The sequence below is a fragment of the Ochotona curzoniae genome, unplaced genomic scaffold (assembly GCF_017591425.1).
Source record: "Ochotona curzoniae isolate NIBS_2020 unplaced genomic scaffold, NIBS_Ocur_1.0 contig_291, whole genome shotgun sequence".
NCBI classification, from domain to species: domain Eukaryota; kingdom Metazoa; phylum Chordata; class Mammalia; order Lagomorpha; family Ochotonidae; genus Ochotona; species Ochotona curzoniae.
In genome coordinates this window covers 7,753,179-7,776,474 of record NW_024465649.1, presented here as the reverse complement: position 1 = coordinate 7,776,474, position 23,296 = coordinate 7,753,179, and the positions used below count along the sequence as shown (strand labels likewise).

The 23,296-nt window shown below is 40.7% G+C and overlaps 2 protein-coding genes across 4 annotated transcripts in view; one reads left to right on the top strand and one right to left on the bottom strand.

Moving 5' to 3' along the window:
- FGGY (FGGY carbohydrate kinase domain containing) overlaps nt 1–23,296 on the top strand; it is a 395,820-nt gene that overhangs the window by 5,770 nt on the left and 366,754 nt on the right. Inside the window, exons 2-3 of one of the 2 annotated variants that reach the window (XM_040978474.1) lie at nt 8,576–8,687; nt 17,634–17,785. The exons of the other annotated variant lie outside the window; for it this stretch is intronic. Of the exons in view, the coding sequence (XP_040834408.1) occupies nt 8,576–8,687; nt 17,634–17,785 (264 nt within the window). The remainder of the gene's footprint in view (nt 1–8,575; nt 8,688–17,633; nt 17,786–23,296) is intronic. 2 annotated transcript variants of the gene reach the window in all.
- On the bottom strand, nt 3,153–4,120 carry LOC121155246 (BAG family molecular chaperone regulator 1-like). Of its 2 annotated transcripts, none has more exons than XM_040978476.1 (2): nt 4,000–4,120; nt 3,153–3,963 (listed from the first exon to the last, which is right to left on the bottom strand). In XM_040978476.1, exons 1-2 carry the CDS (start codon nt 4,093–4,095, stop codon nt 3,304–3,306), a joined length of 756 nt encoding a protein of 251 aa, XP_040834410.1. In that variant the 5' UTR covers nt 4,096–4,120; the 3' UTR covers nt 3,153–3,303. The 2 variants fall into 2 exon arrangements, with proteins under 2 accessions (XP_040834410.1, XP_040834411.1); XM_040978477.1 differs by having other exon boundaries at nt 3,153–3,954; nt 4,027–4,120.

Below are 23,296 nucleotides of genomic sequence, written 5' to 3'. Positions count from 1 at the left end.
GTACAGCAGTACATTGATGTATTCCCAATACAACAGTGGGGAACTCTGCAGTTCTCAGAATTCCTCTACCAGGCATGCTGCCAGTCATTGGTCTTGCATGTGCTGATGGGTACTTTGACCCATTCTGGCATGGTCCATCCACAGAATCAGCTCTCGTTAGTGAGTGTTGCAGACCAGCCCAGCCAGTCATAGCCCACACCCTGTGCAGCTTCTCATGCCGGCCAGTGGGTGCTGAGGCTTGGCCCAGACCGGCTTGTTCCCATGCCTGACTTACACAAATACTGATGAGTGCTACAGACTTGCTTGGCCTGCTCACCCCCAGCCTTGGCTCTTGTCTTGTCCTGCTGGAGCTGTGGCATAGTAGGAGAGTTCCCCAAGTTCCTCTGCCCAGCCTGCTCCCAGCCTCGGATCTCATGTGTGCTAGTGCGGGCAATGGCCCTGCTTGGTATGGTCTGTCCTCAGACTTCGCTCTTGGATATGCCAGCAAGTGCTGCTGCCTCACCCTGCCCTTGCCTCGTCCCAGTCCCAGCTCCTGTGAATGTCTAGTGGGCTCCTGTCTCGTGAGTTTTGTGGTCTAGTTTGGCTTGCCCCCTAAATTCCCCCAGTTTTCCATGTAAACTAGCAGGTGCTAAAGTTGCACAGAGGTGAACCCATAACTCCCCTACAAAATCTGCCCCCAGATCCCAGTCTCTTGTATTTTAGTGGTTGCTATGGCTCAACCTTACTATTATTCAGACACTTACAGGTCAGGACTGTGGCCCAGCCTAGCCAGGCATTTCATCCATCCCCAGGTTTTGCATGTTCCAGTGGTTGGAGGGCTATGCTGTGCCCAACCCAGGTCTTCCACATAGGTGGGTGCCTTGGCCTGACCCAGAATGCCCTCCGGCTTCCCCAATTTAAACCACTCCGTCTCAGCTCGGTTGCCTACCTGCAAGTGTAGTGCAAGTAGTTCTGTTTGTGCAAGGCCACTGTACATTCCTCCCCAAGCAATCTTCAGCCTTCTCTGCCTTTGGGCAGGGTGGCATGTCCTGTCCTGGAATTCTCTGCCTTCCTACATTTAAAAGAAAGTACAAAAAAGAATGAGCAACTATGTGGGCATATTGGTGAGGACAACACAAATTTGGCCTTAAACAGATCTAAAATGACTGTCACATACTGGCTGCTTTTCTCCCAACAGTGTAGCACTTGCCTAGTTACTAGGTAACCTAGACAATTGCCTGCAGTTGAGGGAGATGTTGTAATTGATGAAAGGGCTTTCTGGACGGCTGATTCTGAGGCCAATGGGAGGCTGCTCCAGCATCTTTGTGAGTTTGAGGTTGACCACTCTGGCCATAGAGAAGGAGTGGCTAGGGTAGATCAGAAATAACTAAGAATGCCAGTTAGAAGGATGTTTCTATCTTCCGGTTATATTTTCAAGGCTGAAATGATTATCTGAGTTATTATCACTGGGAGACATGAGACCATATGTGTCTTGCTTAGAATTTGTCCTTTGTGTCTGGCATACACAAGGAGGTTAATAGTTGCTTAGTAGTGGTTTGTTTCAATAGCTTGGCAAACTAATGTGTAGGCAGGAGGAAACGTAGAAGCTTTGTAAGGGAAGTCTAATAGGACTTGGTGACAATGGATGTGCAGGACATAGTGGTGATTTCAGAATTTCAGTCTATAGAAGAATATTGGATTAAGTGAAACGAAAAAATGGCCTCCAATTTTTATGTTTTATCAGGATCAAACACACAGGTAAGTGAAGATACTTTGTAGGTAATAATTTCCAGCTGGATTTTATGTCAGTGGAATAGCTTTTGCAAATTTTATTACCTATGCTACTTTGAGGGTATTTCAGGTAATGGAAACTTTATTTAAGCTCTATTAGTATTTTTACTGTTCCCACTGCAAACCCTTTGCATTAGTTGTTCACTTACTTAGAACACTCTTTCCTCAGATTTCTGCAAGTTAATTTAATCATGTTTTAAAAATGTTTTTTTGATGTTGATCTTCTTAGCAACCACCTCCTTCTCTGCCACTGCTGAATCCTGACTAATCATTTTTAGACAATACTATACTTGCAGGCTGTAACTTATTTGATTAATTGATATTATGTCCCCTTACTAAAATGTAATTGCTAAAAGAGTAAGGATATAACTGCTGTTTCTTTGTCTCCATATCTCCAAGTATCTCTATGTCTTGTTTTCTGCCTATATACATTTATACCTGTATACTTATCTATACAGTTATAGGTAGCTGGTTTCCATATTCATTATTTCCCACAGGCTTAAAATACTATAGAGCCTGACCCTGGAAGGGGCTTGATTATATTTGCTAAGGACCAACTGAGTCAGTGAGTGAACTGTGTAGGTAGTACAGAGTTTTGGAGCTGGAGGGAAGTGGGGATTTCGTGACCCAATGTATGCCATAAAGCAGACAAAGCCATGACGTTAAAATTTCTTTTTCTTTTTTTTTTTTTTTTAAGGGCACGCAAACTTTTTAATAATGGGAGGAATGGGGAGGGGAGGGGATGGGGGGTCAGACAAGAACAACCATGAGGGAAACAACTGCTCCCATGAGGGTGTGAGTAATAGAAATGCCTTTGAAGGAAACGTCACTCCTGAGCTTTGCCTTGGCCTGGGCCACCTGCTTTACTCTATTTGGCTCCCTCTTCAGCACTTCCTAAACCACAGCTATGGCTTGGCTTCAGTCTGCTCTGGGTTCTCACCCTCTGCTGAAGGAACAGGAAAATCTGTACATCTCAAGTCCCCTACAGGATGGCCCCGGGGCTGAGCAGAGTCTATAAACCAACAACTCAGCCAGATGCTCAGGAGCTGGGTTACATCGGGGGATATTTGGATTGTCCGTGTGGCAAACACCTATCCCAAGCCACTCAGTATTTCTGAATGGATCCAGCTATCTGGTGATTCTGGTTTACATCTATGAGGCTGTGGGAACACTATGGCAAGAAAGCTCTTGTGTACCTGAAGGCCAAGGCAGCCCATAAATCTGGAATTCACCCAGGGCAAACAAGCTCTCTCCAGCCCAAAGAAGGCACCTGAAAGTTAAAGAGCTAGAGAAGCTTGGGTAGAGGGTGTCCTTTCCAGAAAAGGTAGGCTGCTATACAGCATGGCCACATGGGACAGAGAAAACAGACAGGAGCGCTAACGTCAGGTGGCAAAGACAATACTTTTTCAGAGAATTGCTGTAGGAGGGGGAAATCCAGCAGCTGGCCAATTGCCCTTTGCAGCCCAGAGAGATCCTGGCCAAGAAGTTGGTGACACCGTTCTTCAGGGCAGCACTGCTTCTCTTCATGGCACATCAGTCGGCCAAGGCCAAGTTTGTAGACTGGAGTCGCTCAGTCTCCTCGCAGATATTTTGTTCCACCATGTCACATTCAGCTAGGAATGCCTGAATCTTTTTCACCAAACCCTTCCTTTTCAGTCTACTGTCTTTGAAATTTTCTGGCAGGATCAGAGTGTCAATCTCCTCCAAAATCTTCATAAAATGCTCAATGGTGCCTTTTACTCGCCTGTCAAGCTTGCTGAGAGCTTCTGCTTGCAAATCCTTGGCCAGAAAACCCTGTTGGATTCCACTAAGTTCTTTATTCAGCTCTTCAAGTTGGCTAGCTATCTTCTCCACAGACCTCTCCAAATTTTTCAACTTCTTTAGTTCAACCTCTTCCTCTGGACAGTTCTTTTCCCCAATTAACATGATCCGGCAACCATCTTGTATTCCAAGGGCTGACAATGGTGTCTCCATTTCCTTCAGAGATCTTCCCTTAAAAATGAGTTTCTGCAAAGGTAGTGGAACCCCTATGGCATCTTCAACAACCTGGGCCAGGTCTTGGACGAGTGGCTCGCTACTGCCCTGCTGGGGGATAACGTGAAGGTCATGCTTCTCATTGCTGTGGGTGACGGTCACGCAGAGCCCGGCTGCCGCCATTTCCTCGGTCCCGGTGAGCTCCTCTGCCTGGGTCACCTCGTTCGGGATCACGTCCTCGGCCGGCGGCGGAACCTCCTCGGCCGGGGGCACCTCTTCCACCTGCAGAGCCTCCTCGTCTCGCGGCGTCTCCTCGCTCCGGGCCGAGCGGGTACGGACTTTCTTCTTCATCCGCGGCCTGGCAGCGCCGGAGGCGGCGCCCATGACGTTAAAATTTCAAAGAACACAGTACTGTCATGTACAACTTTTCAGCAAGCTGGGTTCTACAGCAGAAGCTTGCAGCTTTGACCATTGCTTTAAATAGAATTGAGGATAAAATGAGGTATTCTTTTTTCATTATTATTTTCCATGATATGATTTTGTAGATACAGGAATTCTCCCTGCCACCTCCTTTCCTCCCTCCATATTCTCCACCCCTCCCCCCAATTTTCCCCCATATCATTACAACAGTATAGTCCTTCAGCAACAGACACAAGTCCAAAATTCTGCTATTTAAGTATATTATGGTTTTGTAGGTATAGGCAATGGCAGAAAATCTACAATCAAATTGTTAGGTTATGTGCAGTAGCTTCATTGGGAGTCCTTTCCTTTATTTAGGAGTAGAGATGCATGATGCAATGTACTACAATGCAATGCAATATACTTGCATTGTACTACAATGTACTGCAATGCAGTAAACTTCCTAGTTTGCTAGTCTGGTTTATTCAGTTCATTTATAAGAACATATGTATATGCTTATCCACCTGTATATCTCTTTGTTTTCTATTTTGCATGAATGCTGCCTTGTATCAGAAAGAACATACTCTTTATCCCCCAGTTCTTATTTTGGAAGGTTTCTATGGAACATTATCTTGCCTCTCAATATGCCAGAACTTGCTGATTTAAAGTACATGCAGTTTGCGTAGAGGACAGGGCTGGAGACAGAAATGACCCTGAAATTGCAACCACCAGTATGTGCATAGGCTGATTGGGGCAACAGATTGTGCCAGACCCAGTGTCAGCAAGCAAACACAAAAATCCGGTTTGGGATTGCCCCAGATGAGGTTTCTTTGGGGATCCCTCAACTGAACCACTGGTTTCAGAACTTCAACCATGGAGAAAAATGCAGGGCCCATACTCTGTGCAATGCTCGTGTCAGAGTTGGGCCTCCTCAGAGGCTCAGACAGAGCAGTGGACAGCATGGCCAGTTGCACATTGAGGCTACGACGGTACACTAGAACCTACAAAGGACACCTGTTACCAGAATAAAGGATGGAGGATAGAACAAATCAATCAACTAGTCCAGCCAAGTGTTGGCAGTGAAAATCTAGGCAAATGGACTTTAAGATGGACTATGTAAACCAGTGGATTCCGGAGCGATTTCATCATACTTGGAATGGCAAGAATGGCAGCAATTCAGAACTGTTGAACTATTAAAGCCACTGGAGTGGAGCTGCCAGAGAATGACCCACATCCGGGACCCTGGGATGGTTGGGAGACTGAGTGGGACTTTTCCCCTCGTCTCCCGCCCCCAGATGCAAGAAGGAAAAAGTTGAATGTGATAACAATGGTCTTACTCACTTTCCTCTGGCCCTTGACCCTTTGTGCCCTGATCAACTATCTAAAGATTATCAACAAAATAAAAATAAAAAGAATAAAAAATGCACACACACATGCAGGATTGAACCAGTTCAGATAATAAGAACAAAGCAATGCTTACTCCCTTCCCCAAATATTTGTTTGCTGCCCCATAGCAATAAGTTGGCAGTTGTTAGATATGAACCAGGTTACCAGATGAGCTTGCAGAAAACTTCTCTGAAAATTCTTTGGAAGAATAATGTGCTTTCTCTCTAGCCAGAGAGATTCTCTTCATTCCAAACTGTTGGGATGAGTTTAGTAGATCTCTTTCTTCTAATACAAAAAAGAAAAAGACAAAATCTTAGGTTATCAGGTTAAGCCTCAAGGGACATCTGGAAAGTGTGATCCTGGCAGTCTTGTCTCTGGGATAATGGACAGTGGAGGGGCTTGGTAAAGGAGGTTAATTCCCATCTATGGATAACATAAATATAAGGCATTTCCTTTTAAGACTGGGGAAATAATAATTGCCAAATCATTACCTTGCCAAATCATTGTTTAAAGGATGTCACAATTATTCCTTGAGATTTTTCTGAATGTGCTTTTATTTAGACATAGAGAAATGGGCTTTTGACTGAATGCCATAATTATATAGTAGAATTCCATACTTCTTGAAGGAGATTTACAGAATAGATTATAGGAAAAATGTTTCTTGGACCTGGCATGGTAGTCTAGCATCAGGAGTCCTTGACTTGCACATGCTGGGATCCCAGGTGGGTACTAGTTCTACTCCTGATGGCCCCGCTTCCCATCCAGCTCCCAGTCTGTGGCCTGGGAAGGTAGTCAAGCCCAAAGCCTTGGTACCCTGCACCTGTGTGGAAGACCCAGATGAGGCTCCTGGCTTCAGATTGGTGCAGCTCTGGCCTTTGTGGGCGTTTGTGGGTTGAATCAACAAATGGAGGATCTCCCTCTCTCTCTCTTCCTCTTTGTATGTCCTTCCAGTAAAAATAAAATATCAAAAAAAAGAAAACATGTTTCTTACTCTTGGCTTTGTAATTCTTAGGAAGATTTGAATTTATGCATTTTTTTCTTTTGTTACCCAATTTGTTTACCCTTTTTCTATGTGCTTACGTGCTGCAGAAAATGTGCCGCACTTTTAATATAAAAAATTCCATGAATTCAATTAATGAAATGTTGATTGGATTTTTTTGTTGTTTGCTAAAAATATTTACTGAATCTAAAGCACTTTCTTACCCATTGAATTTTTTCTTTGATCCTCACTTTTGGGAAATAGGCTCAGAAAGACAGTAAGATTAGTGCAAGTTTACGTGAGTCTGAACAGCAATGGTGGAGTTTGACCAGAATGTGGCTCTTTGAGTACCATATCCTGTGTTCGTTTCTACTCTAAAGTTGACCTGTGGCATGGAGTTTTGTTGAGTTTTCTAAGTTTTCTATTCTAGTTCCTTCTATGACCAAATATGAGTCTATATGAGATGAATGTACTCATATAAGTTATGTACTCCACAGGCACAGAGATAAATATGACTGTATGGCCAGTAGAAGTTATAACTGGCTTACTGATTGAATGGCAAATGTCCCAATTGTTCAAAAAAGATTAAAAGCAGCTGATGAACTATAATAAAAGGCGCTGTTGCCTGGACACTGAATGCCAGGTGTTGAACTAACAACAGGTTCTTTTGCTGAATTCTCATGGTATCAATGGGAACTGTAAGTGTAAGGAATACGTTTCTAGAACTAAGGAAGTTATTACCTGATTTCCGAAGGCCCATCTAGTAGGTGGCAGTCCAGGTTTCAGTTTAGGCACTCTGTCTCAACCCATTGATCCTAAGCACTACCTAGTGATTTAAAAGTCAGGTTAGAAGGCAATGCTAGGCAGAAACAGCCATGCCTGTAAATGCTATAAAGATGTGAATCTAGCAATGTGTGATTGCGTTGGAATGACTCACACTGTGTACTCTGCCCTCAGTCATATTTTGACAGGATCAAGATTTGAGTCCAGGTCTTTGTGATTTATTGTGTTGAGACCACATTTCCTGTCGGGGAAGATGATTTTTCCTTATATTTTTAAAAGAAGAAACTGATCTGTACAATATAGATAGCCAGGGCATTCACCTGGGGTAATGAAGCACAGGGATTGTCCACAGTTGTAGATAGGTAACTAGCAATTTTTATCCCAAAGAGTGGATATCTTTTCTACAGGTGATTCTCTTAGGGAACTGACTAAAGTGGTGGGCATTGTAGTGTAACATAACACAGACATCCCTAATCTGGAAATCCAAAATTTTGAATGCTAATAATAGGTTCTTAGAAGTGGGATTATTTAGCCAAAAGATATGCCTATTTTTAGTTTTGATGTACTTTCTAATTATTTTTCAAAATTATACTCAATAGTTATCGTTAGAATAATATCCAAGTAATCATACTTCTCCATATCTTCTCTGAACTAAATACTATTAATCTTTGAAATATTTTTACCATTATGAAAACTCATTTTTTATTTACATTCATATGATTGTATCCATGTATTTTGGTTTGCATTTATCAAATTGTAGTGGAATGTGGAATCTTCATTACTCTTTGTTTCTTAAAAATTTATTTGAGAGGGAGAGAAATAGAGCTCACATCCATTGGTTCACTCCCCTAAAGCCGGTAATGACCAGGGCTAGGCCCAACTGAAGCCAGAAACTGGGAACTTGAGAGCCGTCATGACTTATTTTGGTGTCTACATTAGCAGGAAGCTGGTGTCAGGAGAAGATATTAAAACCAAGATATTGAAAACAGTTTTTCCATGTGGAACATAGGCATCTTAATCTGTATTCTGATCACCAAACCAGAGCTACTCCTTTTTTTCAATGATTTTTGGGAACTTTGCTTAATTTCAAATTAGCCTACCTGTCTGTTTCTCTAACTCTTAAAATCTTTTGGGATTTTTTTTGTGTGATATTAAACTATTATCTGACTTTTGTCAAATAATTGTTTCTATCCTGTCATTCATTTCCTTCTAGTCATAACTTGTCTTCACACTTTTAAAACCATGGCGCTATAATATGTTTTTTTTAATTTGTTTTTAAAACAGAAAGTTGTACATGGAATTGATTTAAACCGAATTCGAGGACTTGGGTTTGATGCCACATGTTCTCTGGTTGTTTTAGATAAGCAGTTTCATCCTTTGCCGGTAAACCATGAAGGTAAGACTATTTATCTTCCTTTTTCTGGTATGGGGAGACTGGCTGGGATAGACGTGGTTGATTAATCCAAAGGACCCAGGAGGAACACAATTCAATCATCTTGTACTGTACAACTGGTGGGAAAACTCACAGGTAGAATAGGAAGCTCGGCAGTCATGTTCCAGGAGTTAAAAGTTGGAGAGCAGTTGGTACGATTGGGTTGGTGGTGCAGACTGGGTCATAAGAGCCACGAAAGAGTGCTGATGAGGGAGCGACATTGAGTCATTGTCTCAGAATGAGCAGCCTAGAATGATTAAGTGCTTTGGATATTTTCTGGGAATGGAGTACCAATGCTCAAAGTTACTTTATTTATTTGAGAAGCTCCTATCCTATCTTCTTTTGCGTGAATGATCCAAGCCCTTTAAAGAAAAAATAGAGCAAGGCAGACGGGACCTGGTTTCACATGAAAACTGGAAACACATGGACTTTTTGTTTTCACCAGCTGGACCAGGAACATTCATCTTTTAAATTGTTGTTCTAATGGCACCTGTGACCACAGTAATGAGCTATTTCAAATGTGAAGTGCACTTGAGCCCACCATCAGAGATTTTTTTAATAGTAGCTGAGGTTGTTTGTAGAATTTTTGTATGTAACACTAGCAGTGGGTTTTAAACCTACAGGCCTAAGCCGTTGAACTTATCTGGGCAATAAGATGAGGGTCACTATGCTTGGTATATGCTTGCAATGAAGGAATCTCAACTGAACTTGAACTGTGTCACGCAACACGGTGGAGGAATCCACCATGGGGGGAGGCTTATGGGAGTGGTAGTGGGAATCCCAGTACCTATAACACTGTGTCACATAATAAAAAAAAAAAAAAAATTAAACCTACAGGCCTATACTAGGCAGGCAGGTAATGTAAGTAAGTAAAGTGGGACAAATAAAAGCACATGTGTGGAGATAAGCTTCAGCTGATATTTGATCTTATGTAATCAGTAGAAAACATTAGGAAATGGTGGAGAATGATGTCCTGGAAATTGCATGATCTATCTAAAGGCTTTATTGTCACTCAGCTGTTGCCACTGTAGACATTACAGATATGTTTGGGGCTAGACTCTGTGTAAACATGTAAAATACTGTGGTACCAGTGTCTTTCTGGTGGTGTTTTTGCAGGGCACACTGGGATACATGGACCTTAGAGTCAGGCACCAGGTTCCAGCTGTATTGTTAAGATACTTAGCTTCTGCCTGTCTCAGTTCTCTCTTGAAAGAACTGAAATAATAAACAGTAGCTTTATTATGAAAACCAATAAATAATACCAATAAAACAAATGCCTAATAGCTCAAAAATTTTCTGTATTGCATTAAACATCTCTATACAGGGGATGTGTTTTACTCTCTTCTAGTGCATATAGTAATGACCTCTATAACTGACAGGTCCTGGAAATCTATACATGTAGGTGAATGGTTAGGGTACGGTACTTAGGATCAACTCACCATCTCTCTTTCTGTCTCTCTTTGTCTCTCTCACACAGATACACTTACACCTTATTGCCAGTTCTATTAGCATTTAATGTGTGTCAAGCCCTATCTTTGTAAGTGCTAGTACTTTGGTGAATCTGACTGGACCTTGCCCTTTGTTCAGTTTGCACTGTACTGGTCCAGAGTGGTCAGAGAGAGAACAAAGTAGTAGTGGTGGACAAATATAGTATAGGACAGCAGCAACAAGCAGCCTCTGATTCCATCGTGTCATCAGGTCAGTCATGCGCCTGGGTGCTTGGTAAGCTGTCAGTGCTTACTTTATTGGGTTTATTTTAGTAACGGTCAGAGAATTGTTTCTTGAGGTGTTGTAGGAAGAAGATCCATTTTGGATATGACGTTTTATGTTCCAAGATTGAAGTTTTAATGACTCTACACTGATCTGTTAAAGCACATATTTTGGGTTTGCTTTAACTCTGGCTGTGAATCAGTATTTTATGGGTTTCTTTCTTTTAAAATTATTTATTTCTTACTCCACAAAGTGCTAATTACTTACCTTGGGATGGGGTAGAGCCTAAACATGCTAAATAAGTTTTATGGGTAACTTTAGTATGTGTAATGTTACTGGATACAGGTGAATGGACAATGAAAATATTAGAAACTAAATACTTCTAGTGGAAGAGAGTTCCTGTTCAGTGTGCTTGCAGCCGTATCCTCTCTGAATGCCAATGTTATTCCTACTGTAGATGGAATTGCCTCATGTTAACAGGCATTCTCTTCAATAGGTAGCTAAGTTGCAACCTCAATAATAAGTGTTGAAATAACTTCATTCCAACTAAAAGGCTGAAATGTACCCATTCATCAGCCTCCTCAAGCCTCAGGTGCCTCTCACTTTCATGCCTTTCAACAGATTATATTAAGGCTAGATTTCTTTAAAAAAAATCAGAATGATTTATACTGTAGTAAAATATGGCATTAGGGTCTTAAAAGGTGATTTAAGTTCTCTAAAGATTGATTTTCCTTGTATGGTATGGCAGTGACTGACTTGTGCTTGGTTCACAGGAGTCACTATGAAAAACAGTGAATGGGGCCCGGCGCGGTGGCGCAAGTGGTTAAAGGTCCTCGCCTTGCACGCCCGGGATCCCATATGGGCGCCGGTTCTAATCCCAGCAGCCCCGCTTCCCTTCCAGCTCCCTGCCTGTGGCCCGGGAAAGCAGTCGAGGACAGCCCAGGGCTTTGGGAATCTGCACCCACGTGGGAGACCCGGAAGAGGCTCCTGGCTTTGGATCGGCATAGTATCAGCCCATTGCGCTCACTTGGGGAGTGAATCATCAGACGGAAGATCTTCCTCTCTGTCTCTCCTCTCTGTATATCCGCCTTTCCAATAAAAAAATAATAATAATAAAAATAAATCTTTAAAAAAAAAAAGAAAAACAGTGAATGGGGTTTGGAAAATTGCAGATAACCATAGTTGTTATCATTAACAACAAACTGCTAAGAAGTGTTGCCATCATTAGAAATAAACCCAGACCGTCTGGCGTGGTAGCCTAGTGGTTACATTTCTTACCTTGCACATGCCAGGATTCCATATGGCTGCCAGTTTGTGTCGTGGTGGCCCCACTTCCTATCCAGCTCCCTGCTTGTTTCCTGAGAAAGCAGTCAAGGATGGCCCAAATCTTTGGAGCCTGCACCCACATGGGAGACCTGGAAGTGGCTCTGGGTTCCTGACTTTGGATTGGCTTAGCTCAGGCTGTTGTGGCCACTTGGGAAATGAAGATTTTCCTCTGTCTCTCTTTCTTTTTGTATATCTGCATTTCCAATAAAAATAATCAAATCTTTTTAAAAAGTGAACCCAAACAATTAGCAAAAACAAGTAAATGCAATGAAGTAGATCAAGAACTTCATGTGTCACTGTGTCATGAAATAGTGTTTTTGTTACCCTTTTGTTTGATCCTTCTTTCTTTGAATATCAGAACCTCACTTGTTAGAACAGCAATTCAGTTGTTGCAGCCAGCTTGCTTGCCCCATCTGTGTTGTCATAGCATAAGCATACTTGAAATGCCATTCATGAAGAACTGAGATGTTTGGTCTTTGGCTGCCATGTGCAGCCAGTCTAATAAGTCCATTTTTTTTGCTAATTCTTAGAATATTTTATCCATCAAATATGCCTGGGCCACATCTTGTGAGAGGTTCAAAATATTAGTTAAATGAATCCATAGCTCTGCCCCGGTGTGTTAGCCTAATGGCTAAATCCTTGCCTTGCATACCATACCCTATGGGCAACAGTTTGTGTCCCATCTGTTCCACTTCTGCTCCAGCGCCCTGATTGTGGCCTGGGAAAGCAGTAGAGTATGGTCCAAAGCTTTGGGGCCCTATACCTGTGTGGGAGACCCAGAAGAAGCTTCTGGCTCCTTGGTTTGGACTGGCTCAGTTCTAGCTGTTTCATCCATTTGGGAACTGAACCAGCAGATTGAAGATATTTGTCTCTCCTCTCTGTAAATATGTTTTCAATAAAAACAATAAATCTTAAAAAAATGAATCTATAGCTAAATAATCTGTCCTTAGCTGACTATATAACTCAAGTTGTGCATGACCAAATTTCCTCTAATTGTCTTAAAATATGACATAGTCATGAGTCTTTTTGGGTCTTTCTCACATGTTACCACTAGAAACTCTTTCCTTACTTCCCTTCTACCTGGCTAATTAGTACTTGGTCATTTTCAGAATTAAGTTAAAGGTTTCTTACATTTTAGAAGTTCTCTGTGCATCAGATATAATAAAGGAAAACTTCCCTAATATAAACAAATAATTGGGCATCAACATTCAGAGGGAAACAGAACTCCCCATATGATTTGCTAAAAGCAGTCTTTACCACGTCTCATAATAATCAAACTCTCTTCATTCCAACATGGAAAAGATCCTTAAATATGCACATGAAAAAAAATTAGTTGATGTAGAGAGACATCTTCCAGTCAGACTCACAGCTGACCTCTCAGGGGAAACTATTTAGGCCAGAAGTGAATGGAGTGCCATATTTTAGATTCTAAAAAAAAAAAAAAAAAAGTCAGCCCAGAATGACATACTCAGTAAAGCTTTCCTTTGTCTTTGAAAATGAAATAAGATTCTATCATAGTTAGAAAAGCTCAAAGAATTCACCTCTGTCAGACCTGCACTATGATGCTTAAAGATGTTCTTTTGACAGAGAAAAAGGAAAGCACCTGCCAAAACTAAAGGCAAATGTAGAGACTTCCCAATAAAACAAAAGCAGGAGACTAAATCAGACAGTTAATAACCCATTGCTAAAATGACAGGAGATTACTACTTATCGATATTAACCCTGAATGTGAGATTTAAACTCATAAATCAAATGTCATAGATTAGCAGACTGGATCAAAATCCATCTCTCTGTTGCCTACAAGATGCACATCTCACCAAAAAAGATATCAGGAAACGAAAGCATAGAAAAATATATTATAGGCTAGTGGGAAGGAAAAATATTCTTTCTTATATCAGATAATGTAGACTTTCATGTGAAAAACATCAAAAGAAATGAAGAAGAACACCACATAATGAACAAAGGATTTAGCCAGCAAGAAAGTATCACCATAATAAATATATACACAACAGATGTTGGGCACCTAGTTATGTGAAACAAATCTTAATGCATTTAAGGGGAGAAATAGACTCCCATAAAATGATAGTGGCAGCCTTTATTAACATCAGTTAACATTAACCATTAACTATCAATTAACCATTAACATCAATGGACAGACTGATACTCAGCAAAGGAAACAACAGAGCTCAACAAAACACAGAAACAGAGATCAGTATAACAGAATTGAAACCCCATAAGGGAGAGCACAGATATATAGCCAACTAATTTTTTACAAGAAAACTGAAAACAATCCAGGGGAAAAAAAGCCTGGCATTTACAACAAATGCTATTTGGACAATTCAATAGCAGCCTGCAGAAGTAAAAAAGCAAGACGCCTACCTATCACCTTATACAAAAGTCAACTCTAAATCGATCAAGGACCTAAATCTGCACCCAGAAGCCATCAAACCATTAGAGGAAAACATAGGAAGCATTCTCCAAGATACAGGAATTGGAAAAGACTTCTTAGAAAAGTCACCAAAAGCACAGGCAGGCAAAGCCAAAATAAACAAGTGGGACAAAATCAAACACTTATTTACAGCAAAGGAAACAATAAACAGAGTGAAGATACAACCAATGGAATGGGAGAAATTCTTAAACACTACACAACTGATAGAGGATTAATATCCAGGATTTGCAAAGAGCTTTAGAGACTCAGCAATAGCAAAACAACTCTGCAAAGAAATGGGCAAAGGAAATGAACTGATGTAATTCGGAAGAACAAATTCAAATGGCTAGTAGACATATAAAAATAAATCCTCAGACTCCTTAGGTGTCAGGGAAATACAAATGAAAACCACACTGAGGTTCCACCTAGTTCTAGTGAGTTTTGCCACAATCAGTACTCCACTAACATCATCTGCTAGTGTGGATATAGGGAGAAAAGTTCCCATCTTTACTGTTGGTGGGAGTGTAGTCTAGTGCAACCACAATGGAAGTCAGTATGGAGAGTGCTAAAAAAAACTGAAAATAAACCTTTTGTATGATATAGTCTTCCCATTTCTGGGAATATATCCAAAGGAAATGATGTCTGCGTATGAGAAAGGTATCTGCAATCCTATATTTATAGCAGCACTATTTACAATAGGAAAGACATGGAAACAACTAATATGCCTGTCAAAAAAGGAGTGCATAAAGAAACTATGGTACATCTACTCCGTAGAATACTACTCAGTCATTAGGAAGAGTGAAATTCTACATTTGCAACCTTTTGGTTCCAACTAGAGACCATTATGCTCAGTGAAATAAGCCAATCCCAAAGAGACAAACATCATATGTTCTCTTTGATATAAAGGCAACCTTCATTTGAAATGCAATAGTTCTTTCAATACTGTTTTTGCTACATCTCATGAGTTTTGATATTTGTGCTTTTAGTTTCATTCATTCAAAAATTTTTTTCTTACCACTTTTCTCACTGACTCATGTATCACACAGTAGCATCATTTGCTTCAAGAAAGTTTTTCATTTTCATTTCTTTGTGACACATTAGTTAGTCAATAGCATGTTATCTAACTGCATGACATTGTAAATTTTCCATTGTTCCTGTTGCTAATTTTGTTTTATGGCTTTTCATTTAAGGGTATTTATAGTAACTGTATAATAGAGACTATCACATCCAGATGTGAAGATGCAATGCAATGTTCATCTCTACTTCCAAGTCAAAGATGGACTCCCAATGAAAATGTTCAATATATCTTGATAATATGTTGTTGGACTCTCTGCGATTGTCCATATGCAATGTCATGATACAATTAAATTGCAAAATGATGGACTTATGGCTGTTTATTAAGGCCTATACTATTGTAATTAAATAGGGGAAATTAGTTGGGGGTGCATTTGGGGAGAAGGAGAGGGAAATCCCAGAGCCTGTGGAGCTGTTTCATGAAACAATAAAATAAACACGTTTAAAAAAAATCTGGAAAGGTGATATTTCTCAGTGTAAAATTACTTTCATTTTAGGTACTTCAATCAGTTAATGGAAAATATCATTCAATCTTGAGCCAAACTTTTTGCAACAACAGTTTTAGAAGTTCATGCATGGGAGTTAGTAAAGTGATTCTGTATAATGCTGCTTGTATGGAGCTGGCTTCTTTTCATGAGCTTTCATATTTGGAGCCTGCCAGGTTTGGGCTTTTTTTTTTTTTACTATAATTGGAAGTGTAATGGATAGTATTTTTGTGTTGAAGTAGTTGTAGTTATGTTCTACAAAATATTTAATAAACAATTCTGACTTTGCTCCGATCAACACACATCTACCTGCACTCACATAGGGGTGTGAATGTTCACATGCCTCTATGGTTCTGCAAAGGGTCTGGTTCGTAGTGATTTTCAGAGCTCACCAGGTGATTCTAATCTGTGGCCTGGGCTGAGAACTAGTGCTGTGAGCCATTCTCGGACACAGTGCACCCACTCTGCTGTTTTGTATAAATGTTCTCTGAGACCTATGGAGGATCTCATATGTTTTATCTGATTCCAAAGTCTTATTAAAAAGTAAAAAAGCATGTATTTACTTGTAAGTTAGCATTATAGGGAGAGACAAAGAGATCTCTAATCCTCTGGTACACTCCCCCAATGACCACAGTTTCTAGGGTAAGGCCAGGCTGAATCCAGGTGCTTCAAGCATTTGGGTCATCTTATTGCTACTTGTCCAATGCCATTAGTAGGGCGCTGGATTGAAAGTGGAGAAGCTTGGATGAAAAAGGGCACTGAGTCCGCTATGCCACAGTGGTTTCTCTGCACTATCTCCACCCAACCCTCTGCACTTGAAAAAACAAATACAAAACCATGAAGTTTTACTGTTTTGTGTGTAACTGTTCTGAGATTTGAATTCTTCCCTTTCAGTGACTCATATAGATATTGTCCTAGGTTGATTTTCCATTTTTTCTTTTAAAAATGCTTTCTAAGAATGTGGAAGAGCAAAGGAAATGACAGATATCTCTGAAACCATGCCCAAGGATACACAATAATTTCCCATATTTGTAAATTTTTCAAAGAAAATCTATATGCACACTCCAGCTCCTCCCCTTTGCCCTACAGATGCCATTTCTGCTGCAGTTGCTGCATCTAAAACACAGTTCTTGTGTTTTCACTCCGTATGTCTGTACCTATATCAACAAACAAAATCTAGTGTGTTTTAAAGTGTCTCAGCTGGCAGCATTATTCATGGTGGCAGGTCTGACTCTGGTGTATTCATTTTACCAATCTGTTCTTGACACAGATCTGCTTTCAAGTCACACTTCATGCATTTCCCAGTTGTGAGATATTGGGCACAGCTTTGGCCTTGGAAGTCTGTCTGTTGCTGCAAAATGAGGATAATAATACCTAGAACAGAAGGTGTTTTTAGTATTCAGTGAGATGATATATGTAAATCATTTATCTCACAAACATACACTAAAAATGTTTGCTTTTAGTGAGATAAGTGGTTGCTGCCTATTGTCTTGATATAAAATAAAATAGTGTGTTAAAGTGCCTGGTTCAGTAACAGGTGGGTTCCCTTTTGTCTTCCCTTTTGTCTTTCACCTAATCATCTCTTGGATATATTCATTGCTGTTTTCTGCATTTTGTCAGTGGAGAAGTAGTAGGGTGTGAAAGGAATCCTGGTTTGCCCATCACTCTGTCATGAATTCGCAAAGGCTGGGAAGACAGGAAGGGATAGTCAGCTACCCACTGGGTTACAGAATGTGAGAAATAGGATGGAAATGGAAGGTTTGGGGAGTGTGTACTCATTAGCCTTGCCAATGTCTTTTCATATTGTTTATTGCTACATGAAATTATAGAAGTTGGCAACATTCTGCCCTTGTATGTCTATCCCCATCTCTCTGTGGTTTCTTCTAGGGGATGCTCATCGAAATGTCATCATGTGGCTGGACCATCGTGCAGTCAGCCAGGTCCAGAGGATCAACAAGACCAAGCATAGAGTCTTGCAGTATGTTGGGGGAGTGATGTCTGTGGAAATGCAGGCCCCAAAGCTTCTGTGGCTGAAGGAGGTGAGTCTGTATACTCTGGATCAGCAAGGGCCAGACACACGGTTGACATCTGTAATTTATCACTTTACCTAGTAACTCTTTGGAGAAAGGTTGATCACATTTTACTGAGTAGGTTGTAAATTAAGCCACTTTATTTTTTGCTTGTTTGTTTATTACTTATTTTCATTTTATTTGAAAGGCAGAGATGCAAAAATAGAGCTTCTATCTGCTGGTTCACTTCCAAAATTTCTACAAAATTTCTACAAGGCCTTGCCAGGTTTAAGCCTTGAACTTGGCACTCCGTTTGGGTCTCCCCTATTGGTGGTAGGGACCCAAGTACTTGAGACACCATGTGCTACCTAGAGTGTGCATTAGTGGGAAGCTGGGATCAAAAACAGAGTTAAAATTCAAGCCAGGCATCCTGTAACCTAGGCAGCTTAACTACTGAGTCAAATATCTACCCTGCTTTGTTTTTATGTGCTGAATCCATGCTAGCCCAGTGATAAGCACAGTAGTGCTTCCAAAACTTTATGAAAGGGTAGATATATTTTAAAAGATGTAATATGTATATCATAATTTTATTTATTTTAAATATTATTTTCCATTTTGTAGTTTTGTAGGACTTCTTCCCTTCCCTCTTTTTTCTCCCTCCTCCTTCTCCCCTCCCCATTTTCCCCTATATTTTAGAATAATATAGTCCTTCAGCTGTAATTTTGGCTCGAATGTCCTGCTCTATATATGTCATGATGTTGTAGATATTAGCAATGGTACAGAGTCTAATATTTTGTTATCAAGGTATATTTAACAGTTTTGTCAGGGTCCTACTTTTATTTGGGAGTAGAAAGGCATAATGCAGTTCTTTGATTCCCTGTACTCTGGTCTCCAATACATCATCCATTTATGAGATTATAAATGTATATACTTGTTATTTATATATTTCTTTGATAAGTTGGGTGAATGTTACACACACATGCACACACACACACACACACACGAAAGCTAGAGTTAGAAAGGAGAGAGAGAGAGAAAGAGAATCTTCCATCCTCTGTTTCATGCTCCCAAAATGACTCACACAGCAAGGGCTCTGTCAGGCCAAAGTCAACAGCCCGGAACTCCATGCTTACAGTTATTTTTCAAGTAGTTAATAGGGGGCCAAAGAACCTGGACTATTTTATCCTTCCAGGTGCATTTGCAGGGAGCAAGATCAGAAGTGGAGCAGCCAAGACAATTGGCACTACATAGGATGTCAATTGACAGACTTAAACCGCTCTATGGCAACAGTTGGCACTCCTATTACTTTTTTCAGAAATCTTTATATTTTCTGTTGTGTCTTTGAATCCAACAACTCTTTGAAGTGGATTCTTTTTGAAAGATGAGTTTTTATTTTGCATATGAGAGAGGTGAAGCACATATGGATAGATCAGTTGGCCCTAGGGTAAACATTAAGTATAAAGACAGAACCAAGATTTGAACCTATGCCTATTGATTCCAAAATCAATCCTTTTACTATCTAGTAAGTTCCTGCAGTTCAGAGAGGTTAATTGCTATTACACTTAGAATGCAACAGAGCTTGCATTTAAATCCAGACCTCCTGAGAGATGCCTTCTGTTCTGTTTTTAGCCCCAAGTTGTTCATCTTTGAACTTGTTGACAGTTTAGGGTATTCCTTCTTTCCTTACCTTCATCTCTGGTTTCCAAGTCCTTGAATGATAGGGTGATCTCTGGTCAGAGCACTTGCAGGTGGTTCCCATTTCCATATGTTAGGGCTCCTTTATGAAGTGTGGAGAATGGTGATGTCAGCTTAATGGTTCCCATTAGAGATGGATGTGTGAGAAAGTTCAGGTCCTTTGGGAAATCCAGGGACTTGAAAATCCCTAGGTGGTCTGGGGAATGGAGAGTCTATTTAATGAATAAGACCTCTTGTGATTCATTGACTCACTGAAATTTTCAGGTGAGCAGAGTCTTCCATTATTTTCAGCTTGTGATTAGAGTTAGGGGAGCTGAGGGGTGCTGGAAAGGAGTCGCAGCATAGCCAAGATGGGGGAATGGGAAGTAAGAGAGAAGGGATTTAGTAAATCCCTTCTTTGGCTTGCCATCTATTTTATGCTTCTATATTGAGCCATTTTATAGAGCTTTTCTTTCTTTTTTTTTTTTTAAGAATTATTTGTTTGTTTTAAAGTTAAAATTGCAGAGAAAAAGAGAAAGAATCTTCCCTTCACTGACCGACTGTCCAATAGAATAGTGGGCCAACATGGAGCTAGGCCAAAACCAGGAGATTCTAATTAGTCTCCCACAGTGGCAGCAGGAACTCAAGTGTTGGACCATCCTTTGCTGCTTTCCAGGCACATTCTTGTGGAACCGAACAAATAGGGGAGTACCCAGGACACGAACTGTTGCTCCTATGGGATGCCAGTGTTACAGATAGCATTTTACCTGCTATGTCATAGCGCTTACACCATTTGTTCTAAATTTTCTCTTGCAGAAAGTTCCCATGCTTGCTTAAAGTGACTACAGATTTGCTTAGGGAGTACAGATTGCAATAATTTAATTCTTTTTTTAAAAAAGGTTAATTGTTGGGCCCAACATGATGGCTCAGTGGCTAAATCCTTGCTTTGAATACGCTGGGATACCATATGTGTGCCAATTCATTTTCTCTCTGCTCCACTTGCCATCTAGCTCCCTGCTTCTGGCTTGGGAAAGCGTTAGAAGATTGCCCAAGGTCTTGGCATCCTGAACTTGTGTGGGAGATGACCTGGAGAAATCTACTGGCTCTTGGATTCAGATCAGCTCAGCTCTGGCCATTGTGGCCACTGAAGCTATGAGGTTATAGACACTCTCAAATTGGAGGTAGAGTCACAGTCTCAACCCATGAAACCCCGTGACTGCTGGGTTCCAAATCCCAACTCCTCCCATCCTGTGATATGGTGCCAGAATTCTTCTGTAGAGCTAGACACTTGGGGAAGAGTTTGGATAGATACAGCATTGCTCTTAAGGCAATCTAAACTTGCTGTGGAATAATTGAGTTGAGTGTGTCACCCATCCGGTAGCATGGGAAGAAAACTTACACTGATTTAAGCAAGGAGAATTGGGCAGATGGTGGCTGGTTCATCATGACCTTATGGAATGACTGCTACATGAGCAGCATGGACCATACATCTCAGGAGATCCACAGGCACAGCTGGTATCAACCTCCTAGGATGCTTAATGCCAGGCAGATGAGATCACACTTCACTAAAGCCTACACAAAAATGAATACTAGATTACTTGTGACTTTTGAAGTTCCTTCTTTTAATTATTTTTTTTAAAGATTTATTTTTATTATTTTTTCATTGGAAAGGCGGATATACAGAGAGGAGAGACAGAGAGGAAGATCTTCCGTCTGATGATTCACTCCCCAAGTGAGCGCAATGGGCCGATACTATGCCGATCCGAAGCCAGGAGCCTCTTCCGGGTCTCCCACACGGGTGCAGGTTCCCAAGGCTTTGGGCCGTCCTGGACTGCTTTCCCAGGCCACAGGCAGGGAGCTGGAAGGGAAGTGGGGCTGCTGGGATTAGAACCGGTTCCCATATGGGATCCCGGGCGTGCAAGGTGAGGACCTTTAACCACTTGCGCCACCGCGCCGGGCCCATGTTTTAATTATTTTTAAAAACAAGTTTCTTTTCAGAATTTTCTGAATAAGGCTTTCCTCCACTTTTCCTTTACTGCATATTGAACTCTCTGAAGATTGATTTCAACTGTGCATTATTTTTATATTCTTGGTAAGCATACCAGGGAGTTCTTGTTGAGATTCCTCTAGATTTATGGTCATTGCAAATTCAAATTGAGAGATATTTCAAAATCATTTGTGCACTTGACTAGGATGGCTTAGGCAGCTTCTCAAACTTTTTTTTTCTGTGTGTGTGTATAAATCACTCACGCAGAGATCTTGTTCAACTGCAAATTCTGGAGTAGGGACAGAACACTGGAAGATTATCATGTCTAACAAGTTACAGACTTATGAAACCACTCTTAATTCTATATGTTCTACTATGAAATACGTATAGTTGTGAATCAGGAAAAAAAAAGAATATGGATGATGAGAGAAACAGGTGAGTTAGATAGGTTTGGTAGAATTGTTTCAAGTGAACATTTAAAATGAAGACATGAGCCTCTCTGAAATTCACTGAGTTGTCGTTTTTATGTTCTTTAATTCATTCCTCAATTACCCACATTGTAACTGAGCTGCAGCTGTGAACCATCTACTGTGATGGGCTCCTGGGACATGAGAACAAAAATGACTCAGCCTTACCTTTGAAGGGTTGAGTCTCCTAAGGATAGAGATCATTAGGGCACAGAGTAGGAGCTGAAGAGAGCTGTGCTATATCACAAATTTCAAAAGATGCAGGAATATATGGAAATGATGGTTTTGCTTAGTATAGAAGATAGGATGGATGAAAGTTAAGAACTAAGTTTTTTCACTCTTCTGTTGTACATTGGTGCCATTGCATTGCTCTTTTCATAAATTCTGAAGTTTATAGCATGGCCCAGGAGTTATCAGGGTAGGTAGTTTTTACCTCTTAACTGTGTGTCCTCCATGTTCTTGCTCATGTCCATCCATGGGGTCCACACAGGATTCCTGACATACACTTACTGCTCTGCTGCCTCAGAATCCTGGCTAGAGCTTAGCAAAATTTGGCCTAAGGCTTGTTGTTGAATGGTTTTGCCAATGGAAATTACGTGATGTTAAAGTTTTAGTTATCATAACTTCAGTTTTATTGGAATATAGCCACACTCATTTGCTCATGTCATGACGGTGCTACCTTTGTATTACAGTGTTAGTGTGACACAGCTGAGCAATTGAGACAGCCTAAAAGGCCTGCCAAGTGGGAACTACACACAATTTCTACCTATTGAAATGAAGTTTATGGGTCCCCAGTCTTGACAGTGCTGTGCCTTCTGTCCTGATTCTTCTTCTTTGTCCCACCACTGGTTTTTCTTTGTTGTTTAGGTATTAGACTTACATAGAAAAGCTTTTCCTGGCCCTCAAATACGTACTTTCTCATGTTGTTGCACTCCTCATTTTACTTCATTGTATTGTTCATGAATTGTAATAATGTGTCCATTTGTATGATGGTGCATATGGAACCTTTCCTTTCCAATCCTCACAATCTACAAGAGAATGGAAATCTTATCCATTTGATATTTTGCTGTTTTCCTATCCCTAATTAAATGGCTGACACTTGGTTAGAGCTCAGTATGTATTTTTTTGAGTGAGTTGAGTGTTACTCTCAGGGGCTGTTGCAGGTGACAACAAATGAGACCTCTCATTACAGGATAGAGAGGTGATGGATTTCAGAAATCTTTGAGAGACAATATTAACAGGACATTGAGACTGACTGCCGCTGAAGGGTGAGTCAGGTGAAGCAGCAACTATTACCGCTCATTTTGGGTTCACTGTTGTTTAGGAGTTCCTGTCCTTAACTTGGAATCAGATGTGAGGGAGTTGGACAGAATTCAGTATCAACTTCCCAGAAAATGGAATTGGTGCTCCAGG

Excerpts from the sequence above, each read along its gene's own strand:
- LOC121155246 (XM_040978476.1), bottom strand. The coding sequence starts at position 4,095 with ATGAAGAAGAAAGTCCGTACCCGCTCGGCCCGGAGCGAGGAGACGCCG. Across the intron at positions 3,964-3,999 it reads AGGTGCCCCCGGCCGAGGAG|GTGACCCAGGCAGAGGAGCT; the intron begins GTTCCGCCGCCG and ends ATCCCGAACGAG.